This window comes from Lactuca saligna, chromosome 1 (genome assembly GCF_052625555.1).
Source record: "Lactuca saligna cultivar CGN05327 chromosome 1, ASM5262555v1, whole genome shotgun sequence".
NCBI lineage: Eukaryota > Viridiplantae > Streptophyta > Magnoliopsida > Asterales > Asteraceae > Lactuca > Lactuca saligna.
In genome coordinates, this window is record NC_136417.1 from 74,165,902 (window position 1) to 74,187,834 (window position 21,933).

Here is a 21,933-nt window from a genome sequence, read left to right on the forward strand (position 1 = left end):
TGGTAGTGAGTGAAGAATGATGTCAATCGCCAGATCTTCGTCGAAGTTAACATTTAACTTCAGCAGGCGGTCGACATACCTCTGCATCTTCTGCAGATGAGCAGTGATAGTCTCTCCGTCCCTCTTCTTGGTCGTGATCATCGAAGTGATGATCTCGTACCATTCCTGCCTGGCACTCTTGTGGTACCTTTCCAGCAAATGCTGGTGCATTTCGTACGGATAGTAGTCCTCGTAGGACTTTTGGATTTCTGTAGTCATAGTTGCGAGCATGATGCAGTGGACTTCATTGCATCTTGCTCGTGGGCCTCAAAGGCAGCGATCTCCTCGGGAGTAGCAGTGTTAACGTTTACCTCCTTGAGCTCCTTGTCCTCGTAGCGGGTAACCATTCGGATGTTCTGGATCCAGTCATTAAAATTGGTCCCATCAAAAATCACCCTCCCACATAAATTCACGAGTGAGAACAAGCCGGTAGAGGTTGAGCCTGAAGCATTGTTGTTGCTCGAGTTAGACATCTGAAAAAGAAAAGAGACAAAGTTTGATTAGATAAAAATCCCCAATTAAACACCCAAATGAGAAATTAGGGCTAGGATCCAACAACATTATTTGCAATTTAGAAGAGGGATGTCGTAATCTAAACAACAAACAACTTGAAGGTAAGTGAATGACGATTTACTAATTTCCACCAAGAAAAACGAAAACAATTAAGTTTTAAATGTATTGAAACTCCTAGATCCTTTGAGATTCATTCAACTTTTTGATGGCACATTTAAATCTCGATATGCCCTTCAAGTTTGTGACTGGGATATCGATGATCACTAACAAGGTATGAATAACCATGCAAATGTACTTGGTGCCCTCAATGTTGCAGTCACCTAATCAATGTGCCGGTTAGCCGCACACGCTCCATTGATCTATGACAAACACCGAGTCACCCTTTTCCACCTTTTCTAGAACCAAATTAGTGTGCCGGTTAACCACATACACTCCATTAACATCTTGGCAAGGGTACAAAGTGTAATTCCATGGAATAGCATCAAATTCACATATTCCTAAAGTAACTAAGATTGGGAATTTAATAAAAACATTTCGTTACTTTATTAATCATTATACTTTTAATGAGGAATTAGTTGACCTATCCTACCCGTTCAGATAACGACCCTCCACCAATCAAGGAAGCGGTGAGTGAGAGTGGACACCCATTAAACGACCATTTTATAGGCAGCAACCTTATACCCTCTTATAGATCGGCTTCGTGAATGAGGCCTACTAACGGTAAGACTAGCATTTATCTTATACATACATATATATATATATATATATACACACACACACACACACACACACACACATATATATATATATATATATAATTATTCTTATAATATTATAATAGTATAGGGTTGAATTTTAAACTTGTAAAATTCTAGGGTTTGGAATTTAATTAATTTAAAATTAAACTTTTAATCAAAAATTTAAATTCCAAAACTTGAGGGCAAGTTTTTGAAACATTTCAAAACAATCTAGATCAAAATTCAAATAAAACATTTAAACAATTAATTTGTGATTATTTAATTTTGACCTACTCCAATTTCCATGCAAGATAGTGAACAAATAATTTAAATAATTAATGTTTATCATATAAGGCAATGATTATCTAATTAAATGATAATTATCTTCTATTTTGACTAAGATAATTACATGGAATCAGTAAAATTCGGATATTATTATTCAAAAACATTTTTGGTAATTATATCAAGTCAAAATAAGCCAAAATCCTGAAAATCTATCTGTCTGACAGCCCGACTCGCTAAGCCCCTTACAGGACTCGCCAATCTCATCCTACTCGTCGAGTAGCTCATAGGGCTCGACGACTTTGTCAGGCAAATAACACAAAATTTGATTTTAAGCAATGAACAAATACACCATGCACCAAGTACAATAGAAACGAAGCCTGTGTATGATACCACTGATGGGTTTTGAGCAAAATAACATGCTATGTGCACATGCAAAACCCTAAAGCTTTGGATCTAGGTTTCTTTATTGTACATGAAAATTTATCTAAAGATTGAAACCCTAATCTAGCATACTATTAAAATGAAATCTAGAATAAAACAAGTTTAGATGATGCCTTTCAATAGTTTCTAGAATCTTTGATCTTCAAGAAGCTTAGTGTCATAATTGTAACACCTCTAATGGCTTACAAACCCCACAAGCAAGAAGATGATTGAGAAGAGAGGAGGGAGAGGCATACCAAATATATTTATGGGCTTAGACACTAATCCAACACCTCAATGATTTGGTGATTACTTATAGTGTTGGGCCCAACCAGGACTAAAATTGATGTGTTCAATTAGAAGTGTTATGATTTCATCACAAATCGGAAATCGAGAAAAAAGTTTGGACTATGAGATTAATTATAATCCATTTGTCAAGTATGTATGATATCTTTAGAATAGAGGAATATTAGATTACTTATCTAAGGACAAATATCTGATTGGATCAGAGTTCGACAATTTCTTTGGAAAGCACACTTTGATGTTTGATTTTGAAGTTATAACTGTAATTTAGTTTTACACTTATCCAAATGGGAGAGTATTGGATTAGGTGTGTAAGCCAATAACTAAATTAGTATAATCTTGAATTATTAGCATAGTCCTTTTGGGTTGCCCTCAAACATAGTAATTGACTGGATTGCTTTTTGGAGCGAGAGATTGATTTATTAATTTATTATATGGTTAATTAATTAATTAGAAATAAAAAGAAATGATTTACTAATATATTATGAGGATAATATATTAATTCGAAATAGTATTTTTTTTAATTAAAAATTAATCAGAAATGAATTGAAATTAATTTTGTGATTAATTAGATTAATTAAAGGTGGAAGGACTAAAGGTGCCAATGTTCAAAAGTTAAACATTGAGTAATTCTAGAATCTCCCATAAGGGGGACGGTTCTAGGGAAGTTCCAGAGGGTGTCTAGAGATTTTCTTGGGCTCTAAGGAAAGTTGGATGTCTTAACGGGAAAGCAAAAGGATTAGGGTTATCTAAAAGGAACATGCCTTATCCTTAGCCTCCTTATCACCTATATAAACCCCCTTAGGTTATGATTTTTGAGATCACTTCATTGAAAAAAGAGAGAATTCGAAAATTTCCTTCCTCCTCCTCTCTCCTCTTAAGCCTCCAACTTGCTAGAGTTTGGGTGTGATCTACTAGAGACACAAGACTTCTGTTGCTTGCTTTCTGAAGAACAACAAAGAATGAATATTATTGTATTCGCTATAATAAACTAAATATATGTTTTTCTAATAACCCTTTTGCTAATTTCGAAAAATAGCAATGTACATTAGGGTTCTTGATATTCAATCGTTGTTTGCAAATCATAGTGAGAACATAGATCCTTTAGGGTGCATGTGAACTTAGGGTTTATGTTTTTTCTGGCAGAATAGATGATCTTTGTAACCTATAAAACCCATTACTTACAGCCTGAGAAAAAGAAACCAACTTCAGGAGTGCATCCTCAGCTTCGAGATTTTCCAAGCTTAAATCCATGGCCTTAGCGTTTTTTCTCTTCCGGTATCCTGAAGTCTTTACTGTGAAATCAATGGAAGATCTCTTGGGGGGGGGGAGAGAAGATGAGGTCTTCTTCGTCTTAGCTACTAGTTGGCCACTAGACATAGCTGTGTCAAGATTGGTAAGGGTAAAGTGGGAACCGGAGCGTGTGACCTTGGATCCTAAACATAGAGAAAAATCCCTATGAGTTCAGCATCCTTCACATTAGAAAAGAAAAAGATGAACTAAGGATCGTTACCTATTGACATAGGGGCAGTAGCCGAAGAACTTTCCTGAAGACTAGGCGGTTCGAATCGACAAGATCTAACAGTCTTAGACAAAGCAAGAAAGCTTGCTATCTTATCTTCCGTATCTTCAACGAAAGGAGAAAGATCCTCAAACTTGAACACTACATCACAAAAAATAAAATAAGAAAGTAAATCCCAGGACCCTTAAAGAACAACAATAAATCCTACCCTTTTTAACAAATCTCTCTGGCAAAGAACTTCCATTAGCATTGGAATCACGTCTCACAAAGCAAAACATCTCTTTCCAATTGTCATCATTATGCTTGGATTTTAGAAAAAGAAGTGGTTTAAATGGTTTGACCATGAAAAAAAAACAAGAAGAGCCAAAGATAGAAAGATCATAAATAGAAGCAAACTTAAATAAACCATTGTTCAAGTTCCCAGAATGATTCAGGTGATCGACCTAATAAAGGATCCTCCAAACTATTGGCATAACCTGGACGTAGGAGAGTTGGGTAACCTCAAAAAAAATCAGAGATGACCCCGGAGAAAGGATAAGTTAGACCTAGAGAAAAAGGGTATTCCGTGAAGCAAACCTAGGTGGGTGTGATGAAATATGACTTGACCGAGACATCGAAGTGTTTGAAGACAACACAATTAGGAAAAGCACCTTTATTCTTTTAAGATTGAATATCCTCATTGTCAAAAGAGCATGACTCATCATGAGCCAGTAACTTTTGATAAGTGAAATCATCATTGGAAGGAGGAAGTATGCTAGCAGAGAGCGAGCAATTTTCTTTCCCATGATCAGAAAAGAAGTAAAAGAAAGGAAGAAAGGAAGAAAGAAATTACATTTGAAAATAACTAGAGATGATCAAGAGAAAAGGTGGGGAAGGTAAAGAAAATCTTGATCTGATTACCCTATTTATTCTGGTGATAGAGGAGAGAGAAGACGATTTGACTGCGTAATGATGATCATGGAATGGATAAATTTTATCTACTAGGGTTCAAAATTCAAACAACATGTTGATGCCCATTCAAGAGGATCCTGGAAATTAATATCTGACTTATTGTTAATTAGTGTAGACTATAAATACACCTATAATACACACACTACATACATGATTAGCCCTATTACTACATTCTTACTCATATTATCATGATCATTTCTATAACCTCACATTGAAATAAATAAAAACAACAAGGCATGTGATCATTATCAGCTTCCAAGGTTTTATGTTGGAGATCCTAAAAAGGATCAAGGGCTTTCCTTGTAACTCACTTGTCTCACTTTGATCAATATCTTATACTTTCATTACCTCAAACACCACAGCCTCTCATACAATTTAGTTGAATATTACTTGATTAGTTTTTGACCAAAACATGTACTACTTCATAATCCTTGAACCAAGAGCGATATTTAAATACATGACTCGTCGTCCCGAGTCTATCCACCGTGCATGATCATCATCCTAAACATAAAATAATTCAGGAATTAGTGTTACATGATATATAATAATAATAGTATTTTTAGAAATGAAATTCTATCCTTCATCATGAGATCCTTGTCTATAATTGTTTGCACCATTCTTGCTCTTCCTCGAACGAAAATAACATTTCATGTGACCAAGTTTGTTGCAATTGCAACATGCAACTTTTACTTTCTTGTTTGAACCTTTATGATGATCATCTTTCTTCTTCCTTTTTCCCTTTATTATTTTCTCTAATGTTTATCATCACCCACCATATTCACAAAAGATCCCGGAACTTCTTTTTCATTTCCTTTGCCAATTTCTTTATCCCGAAGAAGTTCATCAATTCTCAAATGACTATAAAGTTGGTGTTTCAGAGTGTGCTTCAAAACTTTCCAAGATAGGGAGAAATTTTCAGTGACACTATAAAACGAAATGGATTCATCCATTTGTATTTTGTGTTGTTCAAACTGTCCCAAAAATCTCATAGTTCATTTATTGTTCCATGATAGGCCTTAATCCACCATTTTGTAATTATTGAAATTACTCACATGGAATTTCTTGCTAGAAGCATCCCCTGCCATGTATTTGGATTCAAGTGCATCCCAAAGATCTTTTGCAGATTCGTGATTTTGATATAGATCAAAGAAAGAGCCAGAGATATCATTCAAAATGTGGTCACGACATATATAATCATCATTGTCTCACTTGCATCTTCTTCTGGTAGGTTCAATGGTTTCATACTCCATTGGTTCTCGTGTAGGAGTGTTTAAAATGTGAACAACCTTCAATGTGGTGAGAATGAAATGCATCTTCTTTTGCCAATAACGAAAATCATTTCCCTCAAACTTGTCTAGTTTCCCGAATTTGGAACTCATGTCGTTAACAAATTCTACCATTAATATTCATCAAGAATCATAGATTTTGAGTATTAAATTTTGGGTCTAAGAATATCAATATGTACTCGGATAATACTTGAATTGTGATTGCAATCACTTTCCAAAATATGTGATTTCGACCCTTTTGCTTGGGGTATTACGAAATCTGATTTGGGATAGCCAAAGAATGACAATTTAGAAATTAGGCCACTTCCAAATTCGAAACATAGAAAGTACCTTGCTATTTTGTTTTTTGAGAGATGGACAGAATTAGATGATCACTTTTTGAGTATAGAGAATCTAATCCATTTATGGAACATTCACTGTGCTCTTATACATGAGAGAAAGTGGTTAAATGGTGGTTACATCCATTTTGGTGCCAACCCCGGTAGGTAGCTTGAAAGGTTGTTATAGGACACAACCGATTCCTACATCACAATGATTTCACCACTTGTTTTGAGAGATAGAAGAACCACCACCACCGGCTCTGCCCCTTAGACCCCCACAAGGGGCATTGCCCCTAGACCCTGCCAAGGTCGCTGCTCTCGGACCCCTGTATTCCCGAGTTTATATTTATTACTCCGAATGTGCACTATTCAACTCCGGTCTCTGTGAGTAAATAAACTCAACATATCTCAATATTAAGAATAACTACACTAATATATTTTGATAACATTAAAATCACCACACATATTCCTCTGTTGTTCTTCTTATATGATGAGTAAGAAGACTTTATTAACAGGTGGAATTGGATCCATTAAGAGTATTTGGCCTAGAAATTGAGAAAATGTGTCATTAAGCCCCATCAAGAAACTCTTAGTTTGGTCAGCTTCCTTTGCCGCACCACAAGTACAAAGTCCACAAGTATAATGAACATTAAAATTTGACACTTCATCCTAAATGACCTTTAGTTTTGTGAAGTAATTACTTACAGAATCACGTTCTTACATAAAATTCATAAGATCTCTTTTGATTTTGAAGATTCTGAGGACCATTGCTTGGCCGAAATCAGTCCTTCAATTCCTTCCATATATAATGAGCAGATTCCAAAAAGACGATGCTTGGTGAGATCTCCTTTGAGACTGAGTTGAGAATCCATTAAATACCAACATTATTGTTTATTTACTACGATTTAAGATGAGTTTAATCATTAGAAAATCGATTAGAAATGATCCATTTATGAAATCAACCTTGTTTTTTTTTTTTTTTTTTTGTTTTTACAGAGAACGAAATGAGCATAACTCTGCTGCATGACACATTGTTATCCCCTATGAGCACCCGTGAAACGAGTACTAAACCAAGACTATTGGAATGATGCAGAAAATAAGTATCATCAACTGAAATGCCATCAACTTGTGAATTGGATGCAAAATTTGTAGAATTCGGCAGTTTAAGAATCATGAAACAACAATTCAGGAATTTAAAAATCAAAGATCAAGAAAGAACAAAACAGTAAAAGAGAAATCAAATCTGAAATTTTAGATCGAGAAAATTAGATTGACCAAAAAAAATCAAATGAGGAATCGAATTGGAAATTGAAGAACAAGAATTCCATATATGAATCATGAATGAGATTGAGACAGAGCCAGAATTGAAGTATGATGAAATCAGGAATGATGGAATGAAAAATATGCACAAATCAGAAGCACCTGCTCTTATACCATATTAGAGAAATGAGAGAATGTTGTTTATCTTCATTATTTACAATGTCGATTAAAAGCTCTGTATATATACAAGACTAAAGATGCACCATTATTGCTAACATAAGCTGAATGTAACAATATTAGCTAACTAACTATTGACATTGACTAACTGACCTTTTACCAACTAGCTTTTCATTGAATGATAATATATTAACAGCCGTGCGGCTCCCACCATTGATGCACTTCCAAAACGACTTGGTTCAAGGTGAACACGATGCGTATTAACAAAAGAATAACGAGGATGATGATCTGGAAGTTTTCAAGGTCGAGAATCAGTTTCGTATTAAACTTTGAATGATATGATATTCTACGTATAATGTTTTGTATTATAACTTTGTGTAGCTTTGTATTGAATTTGAATGTTTAGTATTAAGTTTCAATGCTTTCGAATATGTGTATCTGGAAGGTTCCCTGTCCTTATTTATAAACTATATCGAAAACTTTCTCTGCAGAGAGACAGACAAGTCATGACTATAAATATTAGTTTCAAAGTTCAAAAAAAAAAACTTTGTTAGAACAACTCTTCTATTTTTTCTATAGATACCAAAAATTTCTAAATTCAAAAACAACTAAAGTAACCAATATTGTAATCACCAAAAGTATCACATGATTGACAAAACTTAACAGTATTTAGCCCATACTAAAATCTAAAAAAACCCCAAAGTACTGTTAGAAGATAAAAAAATATTTAATTCAAAACCGCAAACGAAGGCGTCCTTTACATTTTCATGAATGTGTGTACGCTGAGACCTTTGCGTGGACCGCTCATTCTTCTTTGCTATTTGAATGTGAAGAGCTGAGGACCGAGGAGCACGTGTTCACGTTTTCATGTTGTTATTTGCAAGCAACCGTTGCAAGGTTATAACTCCTCTGGATCAGTTAAGAACTTTTATGATAACATGTTTGGTTGTATATGTGCCTTTAATTTATCTATTGAGAAAAGCTTTTGGTGTCAGAGATTATACCTCACATTCATGAGTGATGGCCAAGTAGGTGGTACTTCCTTCGCGCTAAAGCTCTAAAGCGCACTTCGTCTTCTGTTGCATGCAGATAAAAAATAATAAGTTTATTATCATTCACATATATCCGCTTTGACGAGGTAGTTGTAGCTAGGATTCTCAATATGGTGGGTTTTGATCTAGATCCAATCCAATATATTTATGTGATCGAACATATAGAAGCCTGGCCAACTGATCCAACAAATTAAATGGACCATTTAGATGGACCGATACTTGGATCTGTCCATCATCCATCTGGGGTAGATCCGTTTACAAATCAAGACTAGAGCTTCTATAGTCATACTTTAGAAGAGAAAACTCTTATTTTTGAGGTCAATAAATCAAATCAACATAAACGGGTCGATTTGGTCATGATCTACTTAATTAACTATCTAATGAAGTTGAACCATACTTCCAATTAGATCTTGCTTAATCAATTAAAATCCCATGGCCGACATTGACAACCCTAGTTGTAGCATATATATTGCTGGTGGAGGAACTTGTTTTAACAACTTAATTATTGATATTGTTAAATATGTTTGGAAACAAATACTAAATGAATTGTACTACATAACACATGATAAAAGAATATATAACTAAGAAGAAGGATCTCTACCTTTAAAGCTGGCACCACCTGTAATGAAGGGATGATAGCGATCTACTCTTAGTTCAGCGGAATTCCGCATAAATTGCCAGGCATCTAGGATGTATTCACCGGATGTTAACTGAAATCCAGTGAGATCTCCACCAATGATGTGATTCCATGACTTGTAATAACCTAACACATCTTCCTCTTCATCTTCACCTTTATCTCCATCTTCATCTTCATCCATGTTTCCATCATCATACACTAAACTCACCCCACACTCCTTTGTAAGTTGATTATAGGTCTCTGTAACTGTAATAGTAACATGGTCACCAGCTTCCATCTCATTCATCCCAAACATCCAATGGCTTAACAATGTCAGGGACCGTGCCTGTCCACCTACACTCGCACCATCAATGTAATGTCTGTATATCCAGGTGCCATTCTTTGTTAAATTACTAACTTTGATTATTGGTAAATCAACAAACTGATTTGGAAATAGATAACCCGGCACATAGCAGAAATTCAATCCTCTGAAGTTGTAAGGAGATGATGGAATGGTAAATGATATTGATGGCCCCTTGCTTCTACAATGAATCCAATTCGGCATCTGTTTCCCCCCCATAAATTGTGCTGAATATGCCAAATTCATAATACATCTGCCAAATACAACCACCTAAATTAATCACCATATCATTAATACACATATTCACAACAGGTGGCTAAAGACTTAATGTTTACTAGAGGAAACCTGGATTTGAGATTCTTCTGATTCTCTGAAATAAAAATTAGTTCGGACTTGCCTTCCATTAAGGAAGTCTAAATTAGTCCACCCCAAACTACCTAACACCCTTTCCGCTACACCTGCCATTGGTTGGATTTTGATCACACCTTCGAACTCAAATGAAGATGGTTCTAACGATTCCCAGTCTATTGTGAAATCAGGTGTGGACTTTTCTAGATCAAATATAGTTTTTTATGGCAAAGGCTTGTAATCAAAATAGATGATCAACTCTCTTGGTGGATATTGAAGATGCTCAAGTGAACTAAGAGATAGACAGTTTCTCATATCAAGTCTCTCTAGCCTAGGAAGGCTTTTCACACAATTTGGCAGGGAAACAATAGGATTATCATCTAAATATAAATCCTTTAACATAGATAGCCGACTAAAGTCAACGGGAAAGGATTCAGTTGAAAAATTATTACTTACAAGTGACAAGCATGCTAAAGATATTGGTATAAAAGTCGCAAAGAACTTTCGATAACTTGGTATAGCTTCAAGAACGGAAGAGGAAGAGGTTTTTGTGTTTATGCCAATACTGTTACCCTTGAGCATTTTCAATGAATCTGTATTCCTAATCTCGATATGAGATTCACACAGATTACAACCATCTAGCAATAAAGTTTTCACCTTCTTTAACATGCCTATGGTTTTTGGAAGTTTTTCAAGTTTGCTGCAGTACCGCAGGTCAATGAGAACAAGTTTAACACATGCCTCAATTGATTCACATACTTTAACCAAACCAATGCAATTTGTAACTATTAGCTTCTCAAGCAAAGGGAGTTCTTCAAATCCTCCTAGACTAGAAAGCTTTTCACAGAAACTTAAATTAAGAATCTTCAGTGTTCCAAGCAGCCTTTTGTCTTTTGAGCACGATTCAAATAACCACTGAATTGGATATAAGTTAGAATTCTAGTAATTTTCATCAACTGAGCATGGACGAATAATAAATGGATATTAGTTACCTTTTGCCAATTCTGAAGTCGTTGTGTATTGCTATAACAAACGCCAAATGATTCAATATTGCTGTATGACATGTCAAGAGAAACCAAATTCTTCATTGGCAGTTTTGATGGAATAGACTTTAAAGGAAACCCATGCATCACCAGCCATCTTAATTGTTCTGGAAAATTCTCATAAGACCCTCTGATTTGCACATAATTGAGTTGTAGTAGCATTAGATTGTCCATCATGCTCAATGCATCTGTTTTCACCTCAAATGGTCCACATAACTTCTCTTTTTCAAGCATTCTCATGTCAAGAGTGAGGCCTAGAACATTTTCTGTACCCTAAGAATAAGGGGACACAAAAAGAATTACGCATTATAAGCATGAATATAAACAAGAAAGAATATTTTAAACAAGTATATATATGGTCTCATACCTTTTTTTGTTTTAACACTTTGAAAGATTCCTCATGACACCATAATCTGCTTTGTTCCCATGGCTTTTGAGGTGATTCTTTATGTACTTCGAATTTTCCCATTTCTTGAAGCAACTGATGCATCATTAGTTTGTTACTCCATCCGATACTAAGAAGACATCGGTCAGTGAGATTGGTGATTCCGGATCTTGTTTCGATGTCACACGCCTTTAATATTGTTTGAGTAACATCTCTATCCATTCCAACAAAGAAACAAGCAATATGCTTAAATAATTCTTTATCATTGGATGATAAAGTGTCAAAACTCATTCTCAGGACATTATTGATATTGGAACCCATCTCTTTCTTCAGGCCTTCTATATACCCTTCCCAATAAGCTACATCTCGATTATGTAGAGACTTGCCTAAAACTTCAAGAGCCAACGGATGCCCTTCACAATACTTCACAAGCTTTTCTAACACCTCTTCAAAACCTACCTTGGGATAGTTGCAGATGAATGCATGAAAGCACAAAAGTTCCCTTGATTCGATCTCATATAAGCCATTAAGCAAATGCTTTTCATGCTTGGGTTTAAGGTTTGTTTTGAACATCGCACAACTCTGTATCAACCATGCATCCTTTGTTGTTATTATTATTTTGCTTCCTGTATGGAAACCTTTGCTTCCGAGTAATGCATCCAACTGTTCGAGACGATCAATATCATCTAGAACTATAAATACCTTTTTACGGGCTACTACATTCTCTATCATTGAGATGTATGTAAAAACATCATGAACTTGAGTTGAACTTGATTTTGATGTTGAAATATCATCATAAAGTTGTTTTTGTAAGGCAAGCAACCCACCTGATCTTTTGTTAGAGGGCCTACTAATATCCTCAATAAAGCTGCTTGTGGCGAATTCATGAGAATGTAACCCATAGACATATTTTGCTAAAGTTGTCTTCCCAATCCCGCCCATACCCATAATAGTGACTATGTCTGCCTTATGTGAGGATGAATCTTTCAACCATGAAGTGAGGAATTCCTTGGAATAGTCCATCCCAATAAGTTTTGGTAGAGGAATCCTTGAGGATATACGTAATGTACGATAGATGTCCTTTACAACTTCTTCAATAAACTTTGTCTCTCGCCTGAAAAATGATTTTCGTAAGAACCACAAAACACAATCCAAAAAACTAACATACAAGATTTGGTGATTTAATCTATCTAGACATCCAAATAATATCTATGTATATATGAATGAATGTGTGGATGAATCGATGGATGAATGCATGTATGTGTTTCTATATGTATGTATCATGTATGGATGTATGTGTTTATGAATATATGTATCATATTAACATTAGGTATTCTTAAGATAAGTTTCACATAAAAATTACATCATACTTGCAATTCAAACCATATAACTATCTGATGTGTAAGATCAAAACTTTTATGTATAATAAGACCAGAGCCACCAATGTATAATAAAAGTCCATCAAACATGAGTATTGATGTGGTTTTGCAAGAATCTAAACAACATGACAGGTTACAGTAATATATTAGTTAAAATTGTAGATAAATAAATACTTGTCACCCACTTAACTTAGTCTATAAAAAACTTAACTTTTATTTAAAATACAACAAAAACCTTATATTTTTGTTATGTCAACAATTCCAAGAAACTCCTGCAGCCACTTTACTTATTTACAAATTAGGTTGCCTATAGGTTTCCATAAAAAAACACATTTTCTACCACCAATCTATTTTATTTTATTCCAAGTTATGCATGGCCTCTAGCCTTTAAACTCTTCTCATTCAGTTTTCTAAGTATTTTTTCTCCTATGTATGTCTTTTTCTCACCCGTAGTCAAAATAGAATCCTTCCCCTAGCTACCTACCTTTGGAAGGGCATGTGGACGAACAAAACGTGGCAGGTAGAAGAATAAATTGAGATTAAGGAAATGTGAAAACCAAATTCCAAACTGAAAAAGAGAAGTTGAAGTAGCAGGAGAAGCTAATGCTTAATGAAGTGATTAGCATTGCTTGAATCAAACATTAGGTTCTTTAAAAAACCATTTTGAGGACTTAATTCGACTACGTATGAGTCAAGCAGCAACTCATGGTTTTTGACCGAGTCAAACTATTGACTCTTTTAGGATTTTAAATGTATGGACTTGTAACTCATACTGTTGGGTAATCTTGACATCGGATATTTTGGATTATAGGTAAAAGGTTAGTTTTTGTTTACTGTATCTATAATTGAATAAAAGGTCATGAAAGGGTGTGTGAATGAGTACAATGGATGTGAAAATAGGTGTATTGGGTCATGGGAGTATCCTATTCTTTAGGAGTAGTGACTAGTTTTTAGGTTGGTATTGTTTATTTCTTTTAGGTTTCGTAGGCTATTTATAGCCGTGTGCTTTTGAATAATATAGTTTCTTTTGAGTCCAGAATAAAAACAAGAAAAGACTCCATCTGTTTTTCTTTTTTCTTCTTGTGTACAGCAGCTTCATAACATACATGTTTGTTTCTTTCTTATTTGTTTACGAGTTGTAGGGGCAGAACCAACATTTGGTATCAGAGCCCTAGGCTGGTGGGATCATCAGAATATGTGTGATAGAGTTTGAAGACCGATATGTGTGAGTTGAAGGAAAGGTTGTGTGCTGAATCAAGATTCTGGGTGAACCAAGAAGATAATCAGCATGTGTGGTGAAGCTAATCTGTATATGGAGAAACAAATCAACATGAGAAGAAAAAAAAGGATAAGTTTGATCAAAAGACGAGAACATTGTTCACCTGCAAGTGTGGGTGGGTGGGTTAAAGAAAGAAAAGAAGATCTAAAATCACCTAGATCTGTGTGATCCGTTGGTACTTTACGAGAAGAAAGAATCAAGTTATGGACAATGCCAGCAACAAATCCAGGTGGATCAAGTCAGGTTGTACCTTTGACCAGCCAAAGTATCCCATTGCAATGCCCCAAGTTAACAGCTACAAGCTCTACAAGTTGGTCGATTATGGTGGAGTCGATGATCCTACAGGCTTATGTTTTATGGGAAGCGGTTGATCCGGAACGGGAAGAGCAGTTGAGGCAATGAAAAATCTAATAGCAAGATTATTTGTGTTTCAAACTCTACCTAAAGATATATTGCTTCAAGTGGTTAAGAATAAGGATGCAAAACATGTGTGCGAAACTCTTCATGTGCGGTATTTGGAAGATGAAAGAGTTCAAAAAGCAAGAGATCAAACACTTAGAACCGAGCTAGATATGTTGAATATGAAAGAGGGTAACACGATTGATGAGTTTTTGGGAAAACTTAATGAGATTGTTAAAAATTCAAGATTCTTGGGTCTAGCTTGGAAGATGACACAGTCGTAAAAATGTTTCTAAATTCGGTTCCTAAGAAATTATTGTAAATTGTTGGATCTATCGAAGATAGAGAACATGTTACATGGGGAAGTTGTGGGGAGGTTGAAGGCATTTGAAGAGAGAACTAAAGCTCTTGATGAAGGTGATAATGATCAAAATCAAAACAAGATTTTATTGTCAAAAGAGGATTGGAAGAGAGAACCAAGCGTGGTAAATTCAATCAAGGTCAATACCGACAAGGAAGTTGGTGTACAAGGTCATGAGAGTGTTCTATTCTTTAAAAGTAGTGACTAGTTTTTAGCTTGGAATTTTTTATTTCAGTTGGGTTTTGTAGGCTATTTATAGCCATTTGCTTTTGATTAAAATAGTTGCTTATAAGTCCAGAATAAAAACAAGACAAGCCTTTATCTGTTCTTTCTTTTTTCTTCTCGTGTACATCAGCTTCATAACATACATGGAATAAAAACAAGACAAGCCTTCATCTGTTCTTTCTTTTTTCTTCTCGTGTACATCAGTGTCATAACATACATGTTTGTTTTTTTCTTATCTGTTCACAAGTTGTAGGGGCTGAACCTACATTTGGTATCAGAGCCCTAGGCTCGTGGGATCATCAGAGGTTCTATGTGACCCACAGAGCTCTGTATGAGCTTATCAACGCTCTACGTGAGCCGAGTTCAAAACCAGGATTCTGTGTGATAGAGTTTCAAGACCGATCTGTGTGAGTTGAAGGAAAGCTTGTGTGCTGAATTAAAGATATGGTTTAACAAAGAAGACAAGCAACCTGTGTGGAGAAACAAATGAACATGAGAAGGAAAAAAAGGTATGTGTAATCAGAAGACAAGAACATTGTTCACCTGCAAGTATGTGTGGGTGGGTGAAGAGCCGAGAATTATATATTGTATTGATTAAACGTATTAGGGGTATATATATATATATATATATATATATATATATATATATATATATATATACTAACAATTACATATAAAGACCCTCTAGTCTATATTATTGTAATTATGTCTAATACGCCCCTGCATGCTAAGGATGGGGAATAACCTGCAGCTCGGATCAAAGAGATACAAATCTTGGAGTTGGCAGTGGCTTTGTGAAGATATTAGCTATTTGATCATGCGTTGATATGTGTTGAACTGTAAGAATACGAAAATTGCATAACATAACCACAACTTGTCTTTATTGTATTCTCGTACCACTGACTGTAACCACACCGGCTCCAAGAAATAACTCCACGACTTAATCCACACCCCCATCCTGATTCCTGCACCAGATACTAAAAATCGCTAAAAAGAATTCAGAAAAAAAAAATGACGCGGAAGAAACAAAATCAAAAAGCAATTAAACCCGATAAGATTGAGAAAAAATCAATTGATGGCAGTACCAAAACAAAATAGGACCCATGATTAGAATTAAAAATCAAATATGTGATACTGATTTGTATTGTTAAAGAATGTTTGCCTGATGCCTCATTGTATTGGGTCATTGTAGAAACGCCATGCTCTCGGTGGCGCAAACAAGGAGGAGGGGGGCGATGGAGTCCGCGGCGGTCAACGAAGAGGGCCACAAAGAAGGGCAGGGGTCAACTTGGAGGCCACAGAATGGAGCGAATAGCGACGGATTTGCTGAAGTGGGGGACTAGAACGCGACTAAAAGTAGTCTAAAGGATGGAAAAGACATAAATTTAAAACTAATGAACCATATTCATAAAAAGGTAATAGCTACATAGACAATAGGAGCGGTGAGTATTTCTCTAATATTCTATAATAAATAAATATTTTCTTTTTCATTTTGTCACACGATCTTTTTTGTTTTTTTTTTTTTTTTTAAAATTTTCCATTTATCATTTTTTGAGATTTTCATTGTATTTTCATATAATATTATAATTTTATTAATTTGAAAATAAATTTACATAAATGTTATAAATCTATTGATTTACTTTCTTTTTTCAATTATTTTATAAAATGTTTAATGTTTAAATATTGATATTAAATTTTTTATTTTTAATAAACTCGTGTAATACACAAGTTTGTTTTTAGTAAAACAAAGACAAAACTCTAAAAATGGTAAATGTGGTATTCATTTAGTTCAAATCATAATTTTTTTGGATCAATGGTTTTTGTGAGCAACTTTGATCGTGGTTTCGGCCTCTTAGTAAATTGAAAAGACTAAAATGTCATTTTGATATTTTTTTTATATATTTTTTCTATTTAATTTAAAGATTTATTAATAATAAATATGACATCTCTCTCTCTCATAGACCTGGCAATTCGTGTATTCGTATAATGAAAACGTGTCACCTACGAATTTGACATGATATGATTACATAATGTGAAATAAGCTTTATCTCAAATTTCAAAAGGAATTTGTGTCGTATATTTGTGTCGTGTCGTGTCTTTCACGGATTCGTATATTCGTGTCTGCAATTGTCAGGTCTACTCTCAAGAGACCAGAATCGTATACCCACTTTTCTTTCCACTTTTTTATTCCTGTAAACAACACTAAAACCCTAGAAAACCATTATTGTTGACAATACCTCACAACTGCTTGACACTGACGAAACCAACCACTCACTACAACAAAATGTGTTAAAAAACCCGGTTAAAAGATTAAAAGAACCCGGTTTTCAACCAGGTCGTTTATGGGGCGAGTCCTTTGTGAAAAAGGTTATAGAACCCGGTTAAAAAATCGGGACTTATTAATGTAATATACCCCGGTTCTTACGTATAAAAATGGGTCCTTCCACATAGGGATGAGCGTGGGACAGAACCGGTACCGACCCGTACCGTTCCCGATTTCTCAAAAACCGAATTTGGTCAAAAATCAATCCCGATTACCGAACCGAATTAACATCACCGGTATCAGTACCGGGAATGGTACCGGTTTTTGGTACTAGTATCGGTTCCGATATAGGATCGGGATTTTGGGAAAAAATGCTCATCCCTACTTCCACGCTAAGCAGAAGCATTTTCTTGTCACCATGTAGTCCGGTTCTCCTGTTCTATTATTCCAAAGCTTGTTTGTTTTCATACCTTTTCATAATATATACAACCTGATCTTTTAACTATTTTTACATTTTTTGTTAATATTTTATTCCAAATCTATAAACTCAATACCTTTTACTACCTTTTACTGACAGAATTTGAGTTTTTTTTTTAAATACAATAGATTAAAAAACAAATCCTTCTTTTTTTTCTGCTCAAAGTAAAAAAGAAAATACATCTTTAATAATATGAATTCAAAATATAAATGTATAATAATAATCCAATACATTTACCTATTCTAAAAAAACATCTAATACATTTACCTATTCTAAAAAAACATCTAATACGTTTACCTATTCCAAAAAAACATCTAATGCATTTACCGACAAAGTAGCTAATCTCCATCAATTTGCCAAAGATCAGACTCTGTGTGAATTCAAAATCCTAAGTTTATTGATGAAAACTTTATGTAATGGCTAAATGCTTGATGTTGCCTTCTCAATCTCATTGGGAATTGATTTCAGGGATAAACTTCTCTCATACAAAAGGGAAAAACACTCTCGAAAAGCTAACTATGAATGAATATCGTCTTTATGCAAACTAAAATCGACATTTTAGCTGTGAAAAGAAAATAAACATTCAATAAATCCACATTAAGTTATTAACAAACAAACACATCAAAGATTATTTAAATAACCTTAGCTTGAGATGCAATTAGGTATTGTCGAAATTCAAACTCCTTTAAGGGATCATCTTCAACAATTTGTGACAATTGTTTGTTGTTAGGGTTTAGGATTGCAGGTTAATCATATCTAATTCTCCATGGTCAATTCCACCACACACCTTTTGTTTTCCTGCATTGATGACTGTATTCGGTACAAGAGAATAAAAAAGTTTTACAGGTGGCAAAAAGTCATAGAATGTATAGCATCTATATAAAGCACCTGTTTCCATATAACAAACCTCTAATTCATGATATTCTTGCAGTGATTCCTCATTAAGATGAGGCATTTTAAACATAAATGCTAGGTTCTCATGTAAATAGATCTAATTATTTCATATTTCATAATAACAGTATTTTGTTATCACATTGACCGAAGAGATTTATAGATGTACCTTTAGATTGAAAAAAATATATAAACTCCAAACATGCATAAAGGGTTGGTCACTAAGTGTACCAATCTTATCCTCGTAAAACTACTGGATATGCCTACCAAGGTTGTTTCTGAGGCACTCCGTGATCTTGACTTCTAAGTCTCCCACAAAAGTTGATTTGGGTCCATGCAGATCAAATTTGTAGCACCTAGTGAACCAATAGCCAATAATTGAACTCATGGAAGTATACCATGTTTAAAAAAATGAAATTCGTGATAGTTTAATTAGTGGATTCAACTTTACCTTTCCCTTATTCTTGAATTGAACTCAACTTCAAGCTTTTCATACACGTTGTGTGCCATCTCGTATGTTGGCTCATGATTGGGTGTAGATTTAGACACAAAATAGAGGATCGATGAATCAAATCATCTAAATAGATTCCAAAAATTTATATGCATAAAGAATGAGTTTTAGACGAAATTATACCTCAATAGTGTTGATATCAGTATTGGGGAAATCGATTAGTGTGCCTCTAGTGAAAATAGCGGAGATAAAGCTTCGAATTCACATTGTTTTAGAGTATTAGGGTTTGGTGGTTCCTAACTTTCTATGCTTCAGTAGTAGTTGTCGCAAAGAAAAGCTTTGAACTGGTATACCGACTCAAATAGCGGGATATCGAAATATATAAAATTGATAGGCTAGATATCAATACTTGGTGGCGGGATATCAAAAATTCATATGTCATTATGCCCCATAGCCATAGAACACAGTTTTATTTACAAAAAACGGGTCATATGATTTTACAGCTAAAAGTGTCAGTTGTATCATTAGAAACCGGGTTGTTTAGTTTAGTCATATATCCCGGTTCCATACCTTAAACCGGGTCATATAATCCCCCATTTACAAAACCTAGTAATTCCATAATATGTCCCTTTTTTTTTATAAACCAGGTCTTATATGGCCCAAATGACTACCAACCATTTCCTTTTCTCTTGACGTCGTCGATTTTTTAGTATGAGGGGTAAGCACAAACAACTGAGGGACGAAGGAGATGATGGGTACACTAAATTCAATCAAAGTCTAAATCTTAATCCAAACCTCATCTTCATCTCTAATTTGCCCCAAATGAAGATGGATTAACCATATGAAGATGGTTTGGATCAATTTATCTTTCTTCGTGTTTCTTGTTTTCTTTTCTTAAACTCCTAAAATATATCAGTTTCCCCCTAATAAAGATGGATTCATCGTTGAAAAATGTATCGATTTTGGAGCTTCACAGGACTGAAAACGGATTCACATGAATCGGAGCTTCACCGAACCTGATCGCCATCCTGTCACCATTTCCCGCCAAGGGTATCAACACTTGGACTCTTCTATAACATAAGCAGGGCATCAGCACATTGATTCTGCATCAAACTCTTTGATTGAACCCACTTTGTTACATTTATGTTTAATCTCTCATTCTTAGAAAAACTATAATCGGATCTCTATGGTAATTGTAACCTGAAGTTGCTGATTGTAATCTAGCTTAGAGATTCACTTATATGTGAGTGATTGTTTTTCCTTGGAGGCTCTAAAAGCATGTATTCAACCATGATCAATTGCTTTTGCTTGGGGATGAATTTACATGCACAAATCAATTTCTAGAAACAAAAAATGCACATAAAAATCGATTAAATACTTGTTTTCAGGGTTTTTTAGTTCACAAATAAATTTTGAAGAACAAACAATTTCTTGTTCATTTTCTAGGTTTTTCTGGCGTGCCAAATTCATTTTTGATTTTTTTTATTTTTTAGTGTAACACCCTTGTTCCAGATGCGTAACGGCCCACAAATAGTAATAAAAAAATTTCATTTAAAACTATTAATTTCATTCATTGATTGTACCAATAGTAATAAAAAAACTTCATTTAAAACTATTAATTTCATTCATTGATTGTACCAAAAACTGTCAATCATTACAATATTCAAAACTTCATAGTACAAATATAGTACGTGTGGAAATCATAAGGGGAGGATATTGTTCCATCATGTCAGGCCCTTTCCTTTTTAACTGGAAGTACCTCGAACTATAAACATAAACTATAAGCATAAAGTTTAGTGAATTCCCCCAAAATACCACATACCACACATAAAATAAAATAAATGCTATGGGCCAAATCATAGTTATATGATCATTTCATGCCATGGGCCAAATTTTAGATATGAGCTCAATAAGATCCCTAAGGCCACAAACTGCCCTTAAACCTTTTCTACACCATAACTCTTGCATGGGACAAACCAAGTTTGAAGCTTGCATTTTTATGATTTAAAATGCGCTGAAATGTATAAAAAGATGGCTTAAAGGCTTTAGAGTAACTCATACTCACAAAGACCTGGATTTTAGGACAAAAGAGAAGAAAATTTAAGCTTAAGCTAGATTTATAACAATATAAGCCAAGGTTGAAGCTTTATATCCTGAAATGGTGCACCGAGGAGAAGATGTTGGATCCAAAGTCTTGAGAGGAAAGCCTACTCCTTGAACATCTTTCTTCACAAACAAGAGAGCCCACAACTCACTCCAAAAGCTCAAAATGCTCAAAATAAACAAAGGGTTGCAAGGAGGGTCGATCTTGGGATGGAAGCTGATAAAGGGGAAGGTCTTGGGGCTATAATGGTGCTTAAATAGCGCACAAACCCTAAATATTAGGGTTTTTGTCTAAACCATGTATGCGCCGCGTACTGGCGTGGGACTAGGTACACTCGGCGTACCCAACCTGCACCCAAAAATCATGAAATTGCCATTGGGGACCCATCTTGCAAAAAATTCATAACTTAAGGGTTAAAATCAAATACCTATAAAATTAGATGTTATAACTCTCCCCTACTTGAACTATACTTTGTCATCGAAGTC

At 34.8% G+C, this 21,933-nt stretch overlaps 1 protein-coding gene and 1 long non-coding RNA gene across 2 annotated transcripts; both read right to left on the reverse strand.

Annotated features, from left to right (window-relative positions):
- Window positions 1–9,446: 9,446 nt before the first annotated feature.
- On the reverse strand, window positions 9,447–12,566 carry LOC145008499 (disease resistance protein RUN1-like). The gene is made up of 4 exons (XM_078967094.1): window positions 11,601–12,566; window positions 11,183–11,506; window positions 10,647–11,105; window positions 9,447–10,112 (listed from the first exon to the last, which is right to left on the reverse strand). Exons 1-4 carry the CDS (start codon window positions 12,564–12,566, stop codon window positions 9,447–9,449), a joined length of 2,415 nt encoding a protein of 804 aa, XP_078823220.1.
- Window positions 12,567–18,207: 5,641 nt separating this feature from the next.
- Window positions 18,208–19,838, reverse strand: LOC144999605 (uncharacterized). Its single transcript, XR_013660925.1, has 4 exons — window positions 19,345–19,838; window positions 19,161–19,249; window positions 18,644–18,812; window positions 18,208–18,564 (listed from the first exon to the last, which is right to left on the reverse strand). It is a non-coding gene; the product is annotated as an uncharacterized LOC144999605 (long non-coding RNA).
- Window positions 19,839–21,933: the final 2,095 nt, after the last annotated feature.

Coding starts and splice junctions, on each gene's coding strand:
- LOC145008499 (XM_078967094.1), bottom strand. CDS start 12,566: ATGGGTATGGGCGGGATTGGGAAGACAACTTTAGCAAAATATGTCTAT. Junction 11,507..11,600: donor AAGTGTTAAAACAAAAAAAG/GTATGAGACCAT, acceptor CCTTATTCTTAG/GGTACAGAAAATGTTCTAGG. Junction 10,113..10,646: donor CTTTAGCATGCTTGTCACTT/GTAAGTAATAAT, acceptor TGATTAATTTAG/GTGGTTGTATTTGGCAGATG.